We start from the raw sequence: 13582 nt of genomic DNA, 5'->3' as shown, positions 1-13582 counted from the left end.
GTGTGTCTGTTCCATGTTTTTCTCTTCACTGACTTGGTCAATCCATGTGAAATTTGGCACAGTGGTAGAGGGTCATGGGAGGATGCGAATGAAGCAATATTACATCAATTGGCCAAAGGGGGGCGCTATAGTAACCGATTGAAATCGCAAACTTTGAATGGGCATATCTCATGCCCCGTATGTCATAGAGACATGAAACTTTGCACAGAGATGCCTCTCCTCATGAGGAACAAATTTGCCTCAAGAACCCATAACTTCCGCTTATACAGATTTTCCGCCATTTTGAATTTTTTGAACAACACTTAAAATCAATGTCTTCCTAGGAAGTTTGAGCGATCTGCATGAAACTGGGTGAACATAATCTAGGGACCAATATCTAAAGTTCCCTCTTGGCAAAAGTTGGAAAACTTACTAACACTGAGCTTCTATAAGGCAATGAATATTGCGGAGGGCGTGGCTCATCACATAAAGGTGTATAACACCTCAAGGGTTTCACCCATCACCACGCAACTTTGTAGGCATATGACCACACATAATCTGAGGGGACCCCTCCATTATTGACCCCATCAAACAAAATGGGGGCGCTAGAGAGCTAATTTCTTGTCTAGGCCTAACCGCCATATGGATTTTTATTAAACTTGGTAGATATGTAGAACAGGATGCCTCAAGGTGACTGGAGAAATTTAACTCTAATTGGCAACTGGGTGGCGCTATAACAACAGAAAAATGCTTAAAAATGGCTAAAATGTGACCGATCGCTGTGGCTCCCCCTGTGACCGAATGTTTTGTTTTTTTCTAATTTTTGGTATGACGAAGTCATGGTATGGTATGCTGTACATAATCACGGAAACTGTCAGTGTGTCATTCTGTCAGTCAGTCATTCTGTCTGTCCCACGTTTTTCTACTCACTGACGTGGTCAATCTATGTGAAACTGCACATAGGCATTGAGGACTGACATAGGCAGACGGTGACAAAGCTACCAATGGGTATGGACTAGTAGCTATAAATACCTCATTCTAAGGTTATGAAAACATGATAGTTCTCATTTTCAGGTGATTATACACTAAAGAAAACACACTTATTAGATTGTATTCCATGTCTGCCAATATGTCCCCCTAAATCCTACAGACTGGAGTTTTAAATTAAATTAAATTAAGTTCAATCACTCATGCTAAATGGACTTCTGCTTATGATATGATTCTACAACAAAAAACACATAAACCCTTCCAGAGATCTCATTTATAAAAGAATGCAGTGGATCAATACCAAAAATGTACGGACAGACAGAAGCCAAAAATGGCGTGCGCCGAAAAATATTTGACAATATTTCTGCAGTCTGACTTCCACCTCACCATCTGTGTTGCCCGTTTCCTGCCTCCAAAATGTTCGTTAGCATGGGTCAAAGTTTCTTCCATCAAGTCTGTTTTTATAGATTGCGACTTTTCCATGGGAAGTGGTGCACGCCTCTTTCAGGCCTTGTTTTGTGCGTGTGCACCCCAGGTCACTACACTTCTGTGTTCAAATCTCGCTGAGCAAGACGTCTCTTTCTGAAATCTCACGAGAAATGATTCGTAGCAGGAACAAAATGGTGGAAGTTGGAGAGAGGAGTGTTGGTAAATTTGTTGCGTTGGTGTACAGAAAGTCTTTCAAATACTTACCAAAAGTTCACGCGATTTCAGGACGAGACTTGAGACTGGGTTACAACAGACCGGAACAAGCTAAAGGTACAAAAAAATGTTTTATTTCTCTGTAGGGTCCTTTCTGTAATGTCGTAACACTCATAGTAACAATCTGAGCCTGTCAGTGGCAAAAACAAGCACTTTAGTGGATGCAAATTGGCAGGGCAAACGTCCCGAGTCGTTACATTGCCGCCAGCTGCAGCCCTCTCACTTAATATTCGACCAGTTTCAAAATTGTTGTCCCCATTAAAAATACTGGAGTTTGAAGAGTGTCGCTGTCAGGTTGGTTGGTTAGTTTGATCCAAAAGAAAACCTGCGTTGCTGTGATTAAATGCATCCTGCAGTCAAAGCTCCTAACCCAAAATGTCTAACAACTACTCACCATCCTCGCTGTGACCCTGAAATAGGTCCCAGCTGTAATTATGGTTTCACCTCCATCCCAGAGACTCTGGGTGGGGATGCTGGTGGTAATGCTGATGGTGGTGGAGCTCCCTGGAGCCCTGCAGAAGTGCATCCACGACGAGATCCAGGTCCAGGCCGGGGTGGTCCGACCTGCAGACGGCCCACACAACGAGCCCAGACTCAGGAGGGCATCACCTCTGAGTGGAAAGATAGCCCCACCCACTCCTGCTTCTCCACAGCCAATCAGGATCCGGACGTGGATTGCAAGGGAGAGCAACAAGCTATCAGAGGCTGAGAGAGAGAGGCTGGAGGCCGCTGTGGAGGAGGCTGTGAGGATGGTGTCGTCTTTACTGTCAGGTGGCCAAACAGACCACACACACGCACACATATACACACACACAGAAACAGGCCAACACGTACTATAATGAACTGTTGACCTTTCAACAGTGGAGAGAGCACCAGGCCCACTGCTGCTCCACAGAGACGTAAATAAATACTGCAAGTTTCTCTGGAGGAATTCAAGTTCTGCCAACTACAACAGGTGTGTATCCAGTGTGTGTGTGTGTAGCTGTCTGTGAACTGTGTAAACTTCACTTTGTTACAACACGAAAATCACCATAAATAAATCGATAAAACTAAATATATATCCGCACTAAAATGTTGCTGAATTACATTTAAAATAGATCCCACCTTTCCCCCTTTCACTTGAGTCCGTTTTCTTCCTTCAGGTGTGGTCGAGCCAACAGCAACTACAGATCTGAGACCTGTCTGGATGTGACAGTGAGTATCAGTCAGAGGGATTTGGAGTGTATTCCTGTGGTAAGCTGGGAAAAAAACACACACACACAGCATGTACCTGTGTCTGCTTGTTTGCCGTCCCTGTTCGGAACAGATCCCAGATGATCACCTGGCTGGATGTGATATTTACCCAGAGGGTGACTCACCTCACAGGACTGAGCTCCGTCCTGACGGTGCTGGAGTCCCCGACACTGACTTCCTGCTGTACCTCCATGTGCAGGCTACTGACAAGTGCCGAGCAGAGGTGAAAACCCACTTTTCAAACGTGTCTCAGAAGTGTTTCAAAGTAGTTACACTGCTCAAAAAATTAGGGAAACGCTTAAATCACACATCACATCTTGATGAACAAAGTTGGAAATCTTTCCTGGTGTGCATTTTATATTTTGTTGAGAACAAAATGACGTAACAAAGCTCAATGGAAACCAAAAGCATCGACCACAATTGATGATTGAAAATTGAAATCACAGGTTGATTCAACTTGTATGAACTTTATCAACTCATGATATGACTCAGTCGTGTGTATGGCAGCGTAGTTAGTGGTGGAAATTTCAGTTTCAATTAAATATGGCAGTTAAAGGTCCCGTGTGCAGGAATTAGGGGCCGCACATGGTGTTTTCTTTAGCTTGTCATCACCTGAATCGTTGTGTTTTCGTTACGTTGGAATGAGACATTTTTATCTTCATACAGAGCGGGCCCTCTTCCACTGAGTCAGCCATTTTGTTTCTCCAGTAGCCCAGAACAGACAAAGCAAACACTGCCTCTAGATGGGGCCATTCGCGTTTTTGCGTCAGCTAACATAGTTCTTCTCAACGCTTGGCACATGGAAGAAGTTTCAGTTGGTTGCAACCTCACTGCTAGACGCCACTAAATCCTACACACTGGACCTTTTTAAAATTTAAAAAGTCATGTTTACTATAAAACAGATATGCAAAAATGGCTGAAATAATAAAGGAAATAAAATAACGTAAGGATACAGTAATTTATGCGTTTAACGTTCTGAGCTTTTGAAATAATCCATTATAACCACAAGATTTTTTTTTTAAATGACCCTTAAAATTCAAACATTTTAAGTAAATTTTTTTTGTCACATCTTAAACACTCACGATTTAAATGATCATTTTCTTTAAAAAATAAAAAGCAGCAACAGACAAACAAAATGTTTAAGAAGCTTTAAAACAGAGTGCATCACTGTTTTTTTTTTTTTTAGCTCAGGATGAAATGTTTCTTCTCTTGTGCTGAGATCTGCACTAATGAAAAGTATTTGCGGCCATTATGCTGCCATTCACTGCTGTTATTTACCTCATACTATGTCCTGTCCTCCACTCAGCCTAATGTGTTGGCCTACGCTGTCCACTGTCAGACAGACTCTCATGGACGACCTGTAGCCGGGGTGGTGGTCATCTGCAGGGACAGGCTGACAGGAGCCGCATACAGCCACCAGGCTACTGTACAGGTACCATTGATAATATTTAGGCTTCTTTTTTATACAGGCAGTTTGATAAAATGTTATAAAATTTGTTTGTTTTTGAGATGACACCAAATAAAACAAATAATGGCTCTGTGTGAATACAGGAAGTCTGTCTGTTTTCCAGACTGTGATCCACGAGCTGTTTCATGCACTTGGTTTCTCTAAAGATCTCTTCCACACCTGGAGAGACTGCTCCTCCTCCTCTCAAGGTTTTTAAACACATTTTGATACCACTGTGTCAACCTTTGAAACATGATGTGGTATGACAGTCTTATATAATAGTGTTTAATCACGTGTGTAATTAGGATTTTAAGAGGATCAGCAATAGAATCCTATATAATATGTTGTCTAAAATAAGTAAGGACGCCTTTCTACACATAAAAGTTAATATGCATTGGTCAGAGAATGGTGTTTTTCTTCCAGTGGGGGCTGTCTGTTCTCCTCGAGGCAAAGTGACGCACTCTGATGGATCGGGCCAGATGAGGATTTACACCCCATCTGTCATCTCAGAACTTAAGAGGCACCTGGCATCTACTGACCCTGAGCTAGGGGGGCCGCTAGAGAACCTGGTACTGAGTAGCTCCAGTTTAAAGGGACAGTTCACCCAAAAAAATCCAGTGTAGATATTTGTTCTCTGACAATTAGTTAATGAGTGTTGGAGATGTCAGCTGTAGAGATGTCTGCCTTCTCTCCAATATAATGGAGCTAGATGGCACTCAGCTTGTGGTACATGCTCCCCTCTGTGCTGTGATACTTGGCAGGTGTCGTTGAGTAGAAAGAAAATAGTCCCTACATGAAACTGCTCACAACAAACTTGGTGGATTATCTAAAGTAACTTGGTCATGATTTCTGTAAAGACACATTGCTGTTGAGTTTTTTAAATGTATTTTTTTGTCACTTTGAGCACCACAAGCCGAATCTGGATGACAACAATGATGTAATCATGTGTAAATAAATACAGAAATAAATAAATAAAAGATTAAATAAGCACTGAAATGAATCTGGAAATATATAATAAATGCATAAAAAAAAAATAAATGCAGAGGTTAGGACCTCCTACCCCATTAACATACAGATACAGAAATCAATCAATGTAGTCGCACAAAAAGTAGAAATAAATTTAAGATATCCATTTATTTATGACCTGTTTAATTGTCAATTTATATTTATTTATGCATCAATCAATTTAATTTCACATTGTTGTTTTAACATTGATTTATTCATTTAGTCTTTTATTTATTTATGCATTTATGTCAGCATTTATTTATTTATTTCCTTATTTATTTAACTATTTATTCCTGTATTTATTTACACATTTATTTATTCCTGTATTTGTTTGGTCATTTATTTATTTATTCCTGATTTTATTTATATGTATTTTTATTTCTATATTTTTGGATTTATACCTGTATTTATTTATACACTTTATTTATTCACACCTTTTTCTTAATTATTTATTTATGCCTTTATTTATTTACAAATGTTTAATTTAATTTAATTAAGTTTAGTTTACTGAAGACAGGACAGTACAAATTGATAAAACACATGGTATAAAACTGCCAGAGTTAGCCAAAAGGCTATTTACAAATGTATTTATTTATTTATTTATTTATTGATACTCCATTGTTCCTCCATAGCTGAGTGCCATCTAGTTCCATTATATTGGAGAGAAGGCAGACATCTCTACGGCTGATATCTCCAACACTCTGCAACTCACACCAAAATAATCTACAATAACAAAAGGCACTAAATATGAGGGTGAACTGTCCCTTTAACCTTATTTGTAGATTTAGTGTGTGCTCTCCTTAAATGTTTGACACTCTCTTCCCTCAGGATGTTCCTCCAGGCAGGGTGTCCTCGCACTGGGAGTCCCGGGTCCTGCAGGGCTCCATCATGGACGCGGCGCTGGGGGACTGGACCACAGTCCGGATCGACCCGGTCACCCTAAATGCGTTACAGGATACAGGCTGGTACACTGTCGACCTGAGCCGGGCACAGAGTCTAGTGTGGGGAGACGGTGAGGAAAGATAAAGATATTAAATGTAATCACATGAACAAATGTATAATCTGCATGATCATAATTACAAAAAAAAAAACAGAATTATGTGTCATTAGATTGAAGTGATTAGTTGAAACAGGCTAAATGTGTTTTTTTAACAGGTGAAGGAGCCACGTTTGGTTCTGTGTCAACCTGTCAGGACAAGTCCTCGTCCTTTTTCTGCACTGGCAGGTAGATTTATAATTATAAATCTATTTTCTACGTAACTGCTAATGTTTTGTAAGTGGAATGTGGCTCATTTTTTATTGACATACTACATTTCCAGCACTAATATTTGCATTATTCTCTCTTCTCAGTGGGTTTGGGTGTCATTATCTTCACCTCCACAAGGGGGAGTGCCAGACTGATCAATACCTGGAGGGATGTCGGGTGTATAAACCCCTCAAGAATGGAGTAAGTGTTTATCCTTTCATGTGTAAAGCAAGAATATGGGACCAATGCTGTTTTCTTGCAATCTGTGGCATTTTATTACCGTTGCAGCATCTTACTTACTCCCCTTGTTCTTCAGAGTGAATGCTGGAAAGAGGAAAATGGCAGGCAGTCTGCTGAAGAGGAGAGCGGGGAGATCTTTGGTTTCGGCAGCCGTTGCTTCTTCTCCAGCCTGACCAGACAGGTGAGTGTGTGTGTGAGCATGTGTGTGAATGCTTGTCACCAACTGTTTTCTTTTTACTTTACCTCCAAGTGGCCATTTGTACATCAATTTGTTTTTTTTGCATGCCTCGACAGTGGACGAAGAATCCAAAAATTGAAGTCATAAGCTCCTTTTCCACCAACATTTCCAGGAACTTTTATTTACAGGAGTTTATTTACCAGGGTAAAAGAATTCCTGGTAATCTGTGTGGTCTGCAAAAAATCAGGCTGATGACATCACAGCTTGTCGGCTATTCTTTCATAGACTCGCTCAAAAGAGCCTGGAACTCGTCATCCGTCCACTTCTCATAGCTTCTCTTCTTTTGCTCCATTTTCCAAATGATCAAAACACAAACAAAGTGAAGCTTGTAGAAATGAAATAAAGTTTGCAGCCACACTGGCACCGAAGTGCATTCCACCAATCAGCAAACAGCTCTGCCCCTCAAGAATTCCGGGGAATCTGTCCTACGCCTTTTATGAGGTACTTTTTTCAGGGAAAGTTTGGGGTTGAGGCAAAGTTTTTTCCCCGGGTAATTTCTATGGAAACGCGCTGAGGTTTTTCAAAATTCCAGATAAATGATAAAAGTTCCTGCGGTGGAAAACGGACTATTCGGAAGTGCAGTTGGTTTGTGTTATTGTTCAACTTTAGTGTTTTAAAGGGTTAGTTCGGATTCACCAAAGTCACACAATAACACAAATGCACTACCTATGAAAGCAGTGGTAGACCAGCAGCTCCCGTGTTCAGTAAGATAAAATTACTGTTTTTGCCAATGAATTCTGGCTTTGAAGAGAGCATAGAAAAGTTTCACTGTCCCGTCATTCCCCCATCAGAGAGGGCTGTCTGTTTGTGAAGTACTGAGCACACAATTGGATAAATGACACTTAGATTATACTGCACGAGTTGTGTGAGAGTTTATAAACAGATATTATGATGAAGTATTGGTATGGCACATGGACCCCTATGACTTCAGTTCACCAAGAATTTTCTCTGGTTTTGGATTCTTTACTAATTCAGCATAACACAGGCTGAGTAATTACTATACAACTGACACTTTGTAAGTTGAGTATTCCTTTAAAAGGATAGTGCACCCAAAAATGAAAATTCAGCCATTATCTACTCACCCATATGCCGAGGGAGGCTCAGGTGAAGTTTTAGAGTCCTCACATCCCTTGCGGAGATCCAAGGGGAGAGTGGGTAGCAGCACAACTGCACACCTAATGCAGGCTGGACGCCCCAGATTAAAACGTCCAAAATAACACATAATAGAAACCACAAAATATCTCCATACTGCTCGACCGTAGTGATCCAAGTGTCCTGAAGCCCCGACATAAAAAGTTGTTTGGAAAAACGTCAGTTGAACTCTGTTTTTAGCCTCACTGTAGCCTGTAGCACTGCTTCTCTGTACACTGACATGACGTTTTTTTTCCAAACAACTTTTTATGTCGGGGCTTCAGGACACTTGGATCACTATGGACGAGCAGTATGGAGATATTTTGTGGTTTCAGTTATGTGTTTTTTGGACGTTTTAATCTGGGGTGCCCAGCCTCCATTAGGTGGAGTTGTGTTGCTACCCACTCTCCCCTCGGATCTCCGCAAGGGATGTGAGGACTCTAAAACTTCACCTGAGCCTCCCTCTGCATATGGGTGAGTAGATAATGGCTGAATTTTCATTTTTGGGTGCACTATCCTTTTAACATTAATTTCTTCCTTTTAGAACTGGAGTCAGATTCTTTTGTTCAACAGCTCTGTGGAGGGACGTTGTTACAGACACAGATGCACTGGACCGAACAGGTACCAAATCCAGGTGTCTGGCTCTGAGTGGGTGAACTGTCCAGCAGGGGGCACCATTCAGGTAACATGACACAACCCTGTGTTACCACAGTATAAATCAATAAGTACAAATACCTCCAATTTTGAATGTACTTAGTTACATTCCAACACTGTATTTAGAGAGGGTACAATATGCTTTAAAACCAAGGTCTTTACCAAAACATAACACCTGACGTGACAATAATACACTGGTGTTTAAAAATGCTCCATACAGGGCACCCATTAGTTCACCTAGTAGAGCAGGCACCCCATATACAAAGGCTTTGTCCTTGCCGTAGTGGCCGCGGGATCAACTCCAACCTACAGCCCTTTGCTACATGCCCCCTTTCCCCTTTTCATGCTAACAAATGTTCTGTCAATCAAAGTCAAAAAAGGGCCTAATTATATCTTTAAACAAATGCTGCATACAGCACCAAACAGATCTTCACTTCTCATCTGAACTTTCATCACACTATCTGTTCTTTGCTGTTTTTAACCATCAGATCAAAGGATACCAGGGTTTACTCCACTGCCCTGACAGGAGGTTATGTGTGTACCCTGACGTTACTCCTCCCTCAGATGACCTCAGTACATTTCCTGCTTCTATAACAAGGCAAGTACAACTTTCAGCAAGTACCATTTTGATTTACAGTAACCTATATACTTAACTATTTTATTTCTTTTTTTGGTCAGTGAGAGTGTAACTTCAGCCCAGAACGAGACCTGGTCGCCCCTCAGACTTCCCGCAGACCTCACTGCAGCCTCAGCGCTCAGCGTCACTGCAGCTGTGTGTCTCCTGGCTGCAGCCGTGGTGTCTGTGAGGAAATGTTGCTCCTGCAGGATCAGGATCCACTCTGCCCCGGAGCATCACACTGATCTGTAGCAAACAGCTGCCTTTAAAAACATTGAATGTTGAATTTTCATTTTCATGGCTTATTTTTCTCAGAGTAATGTGCAAGAGAAATAATTAAATAATTAATTCAAACAAATTTTACATGATAAATTTACATTTTAATCAGATTTTTTTTTATTGAACAGAAAATACAGTCATTAACAGTTTCCTGCCCCAGACATGATGCCAATAAATTATACTTAAATAATGAGAAAACATTGCTAAACCTATACACAAATACAACATGCTAACATTATTAGCACAAGCCTATGGCATTTTACATTGTATAAATTAGCCTAGTGGCTAGTGGACTTTTCCTCTTCTCATATAAATCCAAGAACAACAGCAACATTAAACAAAGGTAACGTTACAAAATTCAGCTCCATTACACCTCACAAGGTTCACCGCCAAAACAACTGTCTTATATTAAACACTTTTTCCAAACAAATACAACATGCTAACGTTATTAGCACAAGCCTATGGCATTTTACATTTTGTAAATTAGCCTAGCAACGAGTGGAGATTTCCACTGCTCATATGAAGCCAGGATAAATCACACACAAGACTTAAAATGCTATTTTTGTGGAGGCTTTATTGTCTTCACAATTTATTGTTTCTTATCTGTGAAATTAAAGTAAATAAAAGCTTTGTTTCCACTGAGGGAAATGGTTTCAGCTTACAGAAACAGACAGGAGGTCTGCGTCGCAGTGACGTGTAGTTACATTTCTGGGGAGGTGCACGTCAGGCTACAGTGTAGGCTCTACGTTGACGCAGAGCCTACACCATAGGTACAGCGTCAATTATATGCAGAAGTATAAATACCACATAAGACTTCATAAACAGGCTTATAGATACATGACACTGCAAAGAAACTAGGTCGCTTCAAAAAACAAAAAAGTACAGTGTTAAATCAATAGAAGCTGATGCACTCACAGTCTATTTCCTTTTCCACACAGGTATAGAGGTCTGTCTTGGGGCGACACCACTGGGGCAAAGTATGTAGTATGATAATTCCCTCAGCTTCTTGCACTTTTCAGTGAGCTTCAGACACACAAAACAGAATTCCACCTTACACCGCTGACATGTGACATTTTTACAGTGAGTTCTGTCATGCTCCACCAGCAGACCACAGGTGGGACAGGCACGGATGGAGGGACAGCCAGTGACCCCCCTCACATCCTCAAAGCTGATATCTGGGCAGGTCATCAATATTTCTAGTGACTTGTTGATGCAACCTTCATTCGCACAGCGGTCTGAATATGGGGATGGATGTTTCCATTCATTCAGGCACTGCCAGCAGAATGAGAAGGCCTCATTTTTGTTAGCTGTGCACACTGTGCAGCAGACCCTGAGATTATCCAGGTCAGTTCTCACCACAGAATACTTGCAGCCAGGACACTGTTCATTCAGAAAACAAAGATAGAGATTTTTTTAAATCCATCTTTTGTAGGCCCATATGAGTGCACAGCTAGGAAATGTGGTTTCCAAGAACAGATTGTAAAAAGTGTAAGTAAGGTACTTACTAATTTGATGTCGAAGTAGTTCTTGGCAGCATTACTGAACAGCTTCTTTTCAAAGTAATCCATTTCTTCAGGGGTCAGCAGAGCCATTTTACAAACTTCTTCATACGTCCACTCAACATCACAGTCAGTCTGGCCACACACAAATCTGCACTCACCCTTGGGGATTGAAAAGAAAATCAGACAAACTTTCATGAATTAATATGAATGAATTAAAAAGAAAAACAAGAATTTAAGCTACTGTATGGACACGGACGCGGTCAGCTAGAGCAAGACCAAGCACCTGAGCGTTGTTGCTAACAGGCCCCCAGGAAATGAGCCGGGCTTTGAAGCCGATTTTTGTAGTGGCCAAACAGTGGAATTACAACTCCTGAGCCCATCACATGATGCCATCTCTTTTGGAAAACTTAGTGTCTGTTGAATAATTTTAAGCATTAGAAACACTTTGGGATACTTTGATTCCTGATTTATTTTAAAAGCATAATATAACTTTATAATGCTCTCTAATTTGCATATTACCAAAAAATTTAATTTACACACACTTTTTCACCCAAATTGAGAGTTCAGGGGATGAGCTTTGTCCATGTTGTGATTCCATGTCCAGAGTGATATTGTATGCCCACTTTATCCACAATCAAGTCATACGAAGTATGAATACCGGGTAATACTCCTCTAACCAGGAGCATGCATTCGCGCACTGAGAAAAGCATAAACGTAGCCTGCCAATTGGGACGTGCCGACCAGAAGAGGTGCGGACCCCACAGTATATTTGGAGGCAGATTCCTGCAATTGAGATCCGATACCCTCTTCAGCGAGTGGCGTAGGAACAACAGGACCCCTAGGTGGAGGGCTCTGCCTGTGCTAGCAGAACTAGGGTTACAATATTGTAACCTTCATTCTATCCCACACAGGCTTCTTCTTTGATAGCCAAAGCACACAAACAACTGTTCAGCGCATCTGATGGAGGGCACGGGTTCAACATAACATGCCAGAGCACAAAGTGGGCAGAGCAGATGTGTTTTTGCCTCCCTTTCCCCCTTATGGGGTGGAGGACAAAAAGCACCTAACTCTATAACTCATGACCTGAACGAACTCCTTCTGTTCTTGGGAACAAAGGAAGGATTTTGTGTGAGAGAAGCCCCACTGCGGTCAACATGAAGTAGCAAGCAACTTGGGTGCACAGATGGGGTGATTAGTTCATATGCTGTCTTAGCTGAGGTCAACGCAAGCAGCAAAGCTGTCTTGGATGTCAACGCCTTCAGAGAGGAGTGCTCCAGAGGCTGAAAGGGATCCTTCACCAGGGCCTCGAGCACCAATGGCAGGTCCTGTTGCAGGGACTTATTTCTTGTAGCTGCCATCTTGGAAATATGCAAATAAGAGTTCCAGATGCATCCAATCATAGAAATAAGCATTCAGTTGTGTTTCGTTAAGTCAAAACCGTAAATAAAACATCAAGTTCATATTTGTAGCTCATCTGGTTCAAGAGTTATAGACAAAATGGTTTTAAGGTGGCAGCCATGTTGGATTTTGCGTCATGGTCATCTGAGTGCCAATCTGTGATATACAGCTGTCCAAATTTGGTGCTTTTATCACAAAATGAACCATTTTTCAGTTATGCCAACCCTCTTCAACAAACGATATTAATTTAGCCAACAGTAAATGATAAGTGCTTTCTACTAGCCGAGTGGTAATGTAGGCCAATGAGCTAACCGTAGCTAAGGCTATCCATTTAGCTGCCACTCTACATGAATAACACATTTCTTTTCCAGCATTCTATCAGTGTGATGACGGTCAATCACAGGGAGAGGTCACAAGATCTTGTTTTTTGCCAACTATTTGACTTTTGTTGTGAAGATTCGCCAATACATTACCTGGTCCAACAACCAGTGACACCAGTTGGTGAGAGACATCGGGGTGACAACATGACCACAGGACATCTTTGCTCTGAGAGACTTGTAGTCATTGCACTCGACTATGTGACACACAAAAACAAGTACTACTGGTTAAACTTCTGAGAGCTTAATAATGTGAAGACATGAGTCATAGACAGCGGTCGATCCTATAATAGATGAGGTTATTAATAGTCTTTAAGATATCTGAATAAATTTGAAATCAACTTGGCTACTTACAGTCCATATCATCATCTCCATCGACGAAAGAAAGTGTGTTGTCGCTGACGTCATAACACTTCTCCTGTTCAGCGGCAACACAGTTGCTCAGTTGCCCAGAATCACCGCTCTTGGGTTCAGTTGCTAAATTGCTTGGTTGTCCCGGATCACTCCTCTTCTGTCGAGATGCAAAACTTGCTCTCATTTTTCTCCTC

At 41.3% G+C, this 13582-nt stretch overlaps 2 protein-coding genes across 2 annotated transcripts; one reads left to right on the top strand and one right to left on the bottom strand.

Annotated features, from left to right (window-relative positions):
- The first annotated feature begins 2112 nt into the window (after window positions 1–2112).
- On the top strand, window positions 2113–11447 carry cirop (ciliated left-right organizer metallopeptidase). Its single transcript, XM_078164490.1, has 14 exons — window positions 2113–2439; window positions 2530–2623; window positions 2811–2862; window positions 2975–3124; window positions 4208–4333; window positions 4473–4557; window positions 4772–4917; window positions 6182–6365; window positions 6509–6578; window positions 6704–6800; window positions 6916–7020; window positions 8753–8890; window positions 9351–9460; window positions 9547–11447. The coding sequence occupies exons 1-14, from the start codon at window positions 2139–2141 to the stop codon at window positions 9728–9730; spliced, it is 1842 nt and encodes a 613-aa protein (XP_078020616.1). The 5' UTR covers window positions 2113–2138; the 3' UTR covers window positions 9731–11447.
- On the bottom strand, window positions 10371–13572 carry LOC144459941 (E3 ubiquitin-protein ligase ARIH2-like). The gene is made up of 4 exons (XM_078164775.1): window positions 13389–13572; window positions 13131–13231; window positions 11263–11418; window positions 10371–11137 (listed from the first exon to the last, which is right to left on the bottom strand). The coding sequence occupies exons 1-4, from the start codon at window positions 13570–13572 to the stop codon at window positions 10676–10678; spliced, it is 903 nt and encodes a 300-aa protein (XP_078020901.1). The 3' UTR covers window positions 10371–10675.
- Window positions 13573–13582: the final 10 nt, after the last annotated feature.

The sequence above is a fragment of the Epinephelus lanceolatus genome, chromosome 22 (genome assembly GCF_041903045.1).
Source record: "Epinephelus lanceolatus isolate andai-2023 chromosome 22, ASM4190304v1, whole genome shotgun sequence".
Taxonomy (NCBI): domain Eukaryota; kingdom Metazoa; phylum Chordata; class Actinopteri; order Perciformes; family Serranidae; genus Epinephelus; species Epinephelus lanceolatus.
The sequence above is the reverse complement of the archived record's forward strand: the minus strand, read 5'-3'. Positions and strand labels throughout refer to the sequence as shown.

What these genes read in the sequence shown, in the direction of transcription:
- cirop (XM_078164490.1), top strand. Translation starts at nt 2,139, where the DNA reads ATGCTGGTGGTAATGCTGATGGTGGTGGAGCTCCCTGGAGCCCTGCAG. An exon ending in GAGTCTAGTGTGGGGAGACG is followed by an intron (nt 6,366 to 6,508) that starts GTGAGGAAAGAT and finishes TTTTTTTAACAG; the next exon opens with GTGAAGGAGCCACGTTTGGT. An exon ending in TCTCCAGCCTGACCAGACAG is followed by an intron (nt 7,021 to 8,752) that starts GTGAGTGTGTGT and finishes TCTTCCTTTTAG; the next exon opens with AACTGGAGTCAGATTCTTTT.
- LOC144459941 (XM_078164775.1), bottom strand. Translation starts at nt 13,572, where the DNA reads ATGAGAGCAAGTTTTGCATCTCGACAGAAGAGGAGTGATCCGGGACAA. An exon ending in TGGAGATGATGATATGGACT is followed by an intron (nt 13,232 to 13,388) that starts GTAAGTAGCCAA and finishes TGTGTCACATAG; the next exon opens with TCGAGTGCAATGACTACAAG. An exon ending in ACTACTTCGACATCAAATTA is followed by an intron (nt 11,138 to 11,262) that starts GTAAGTACCTTA and finishes CTGAATGAACAG; the next exon opens with TGTCCTGGCTGCAAGTATTC.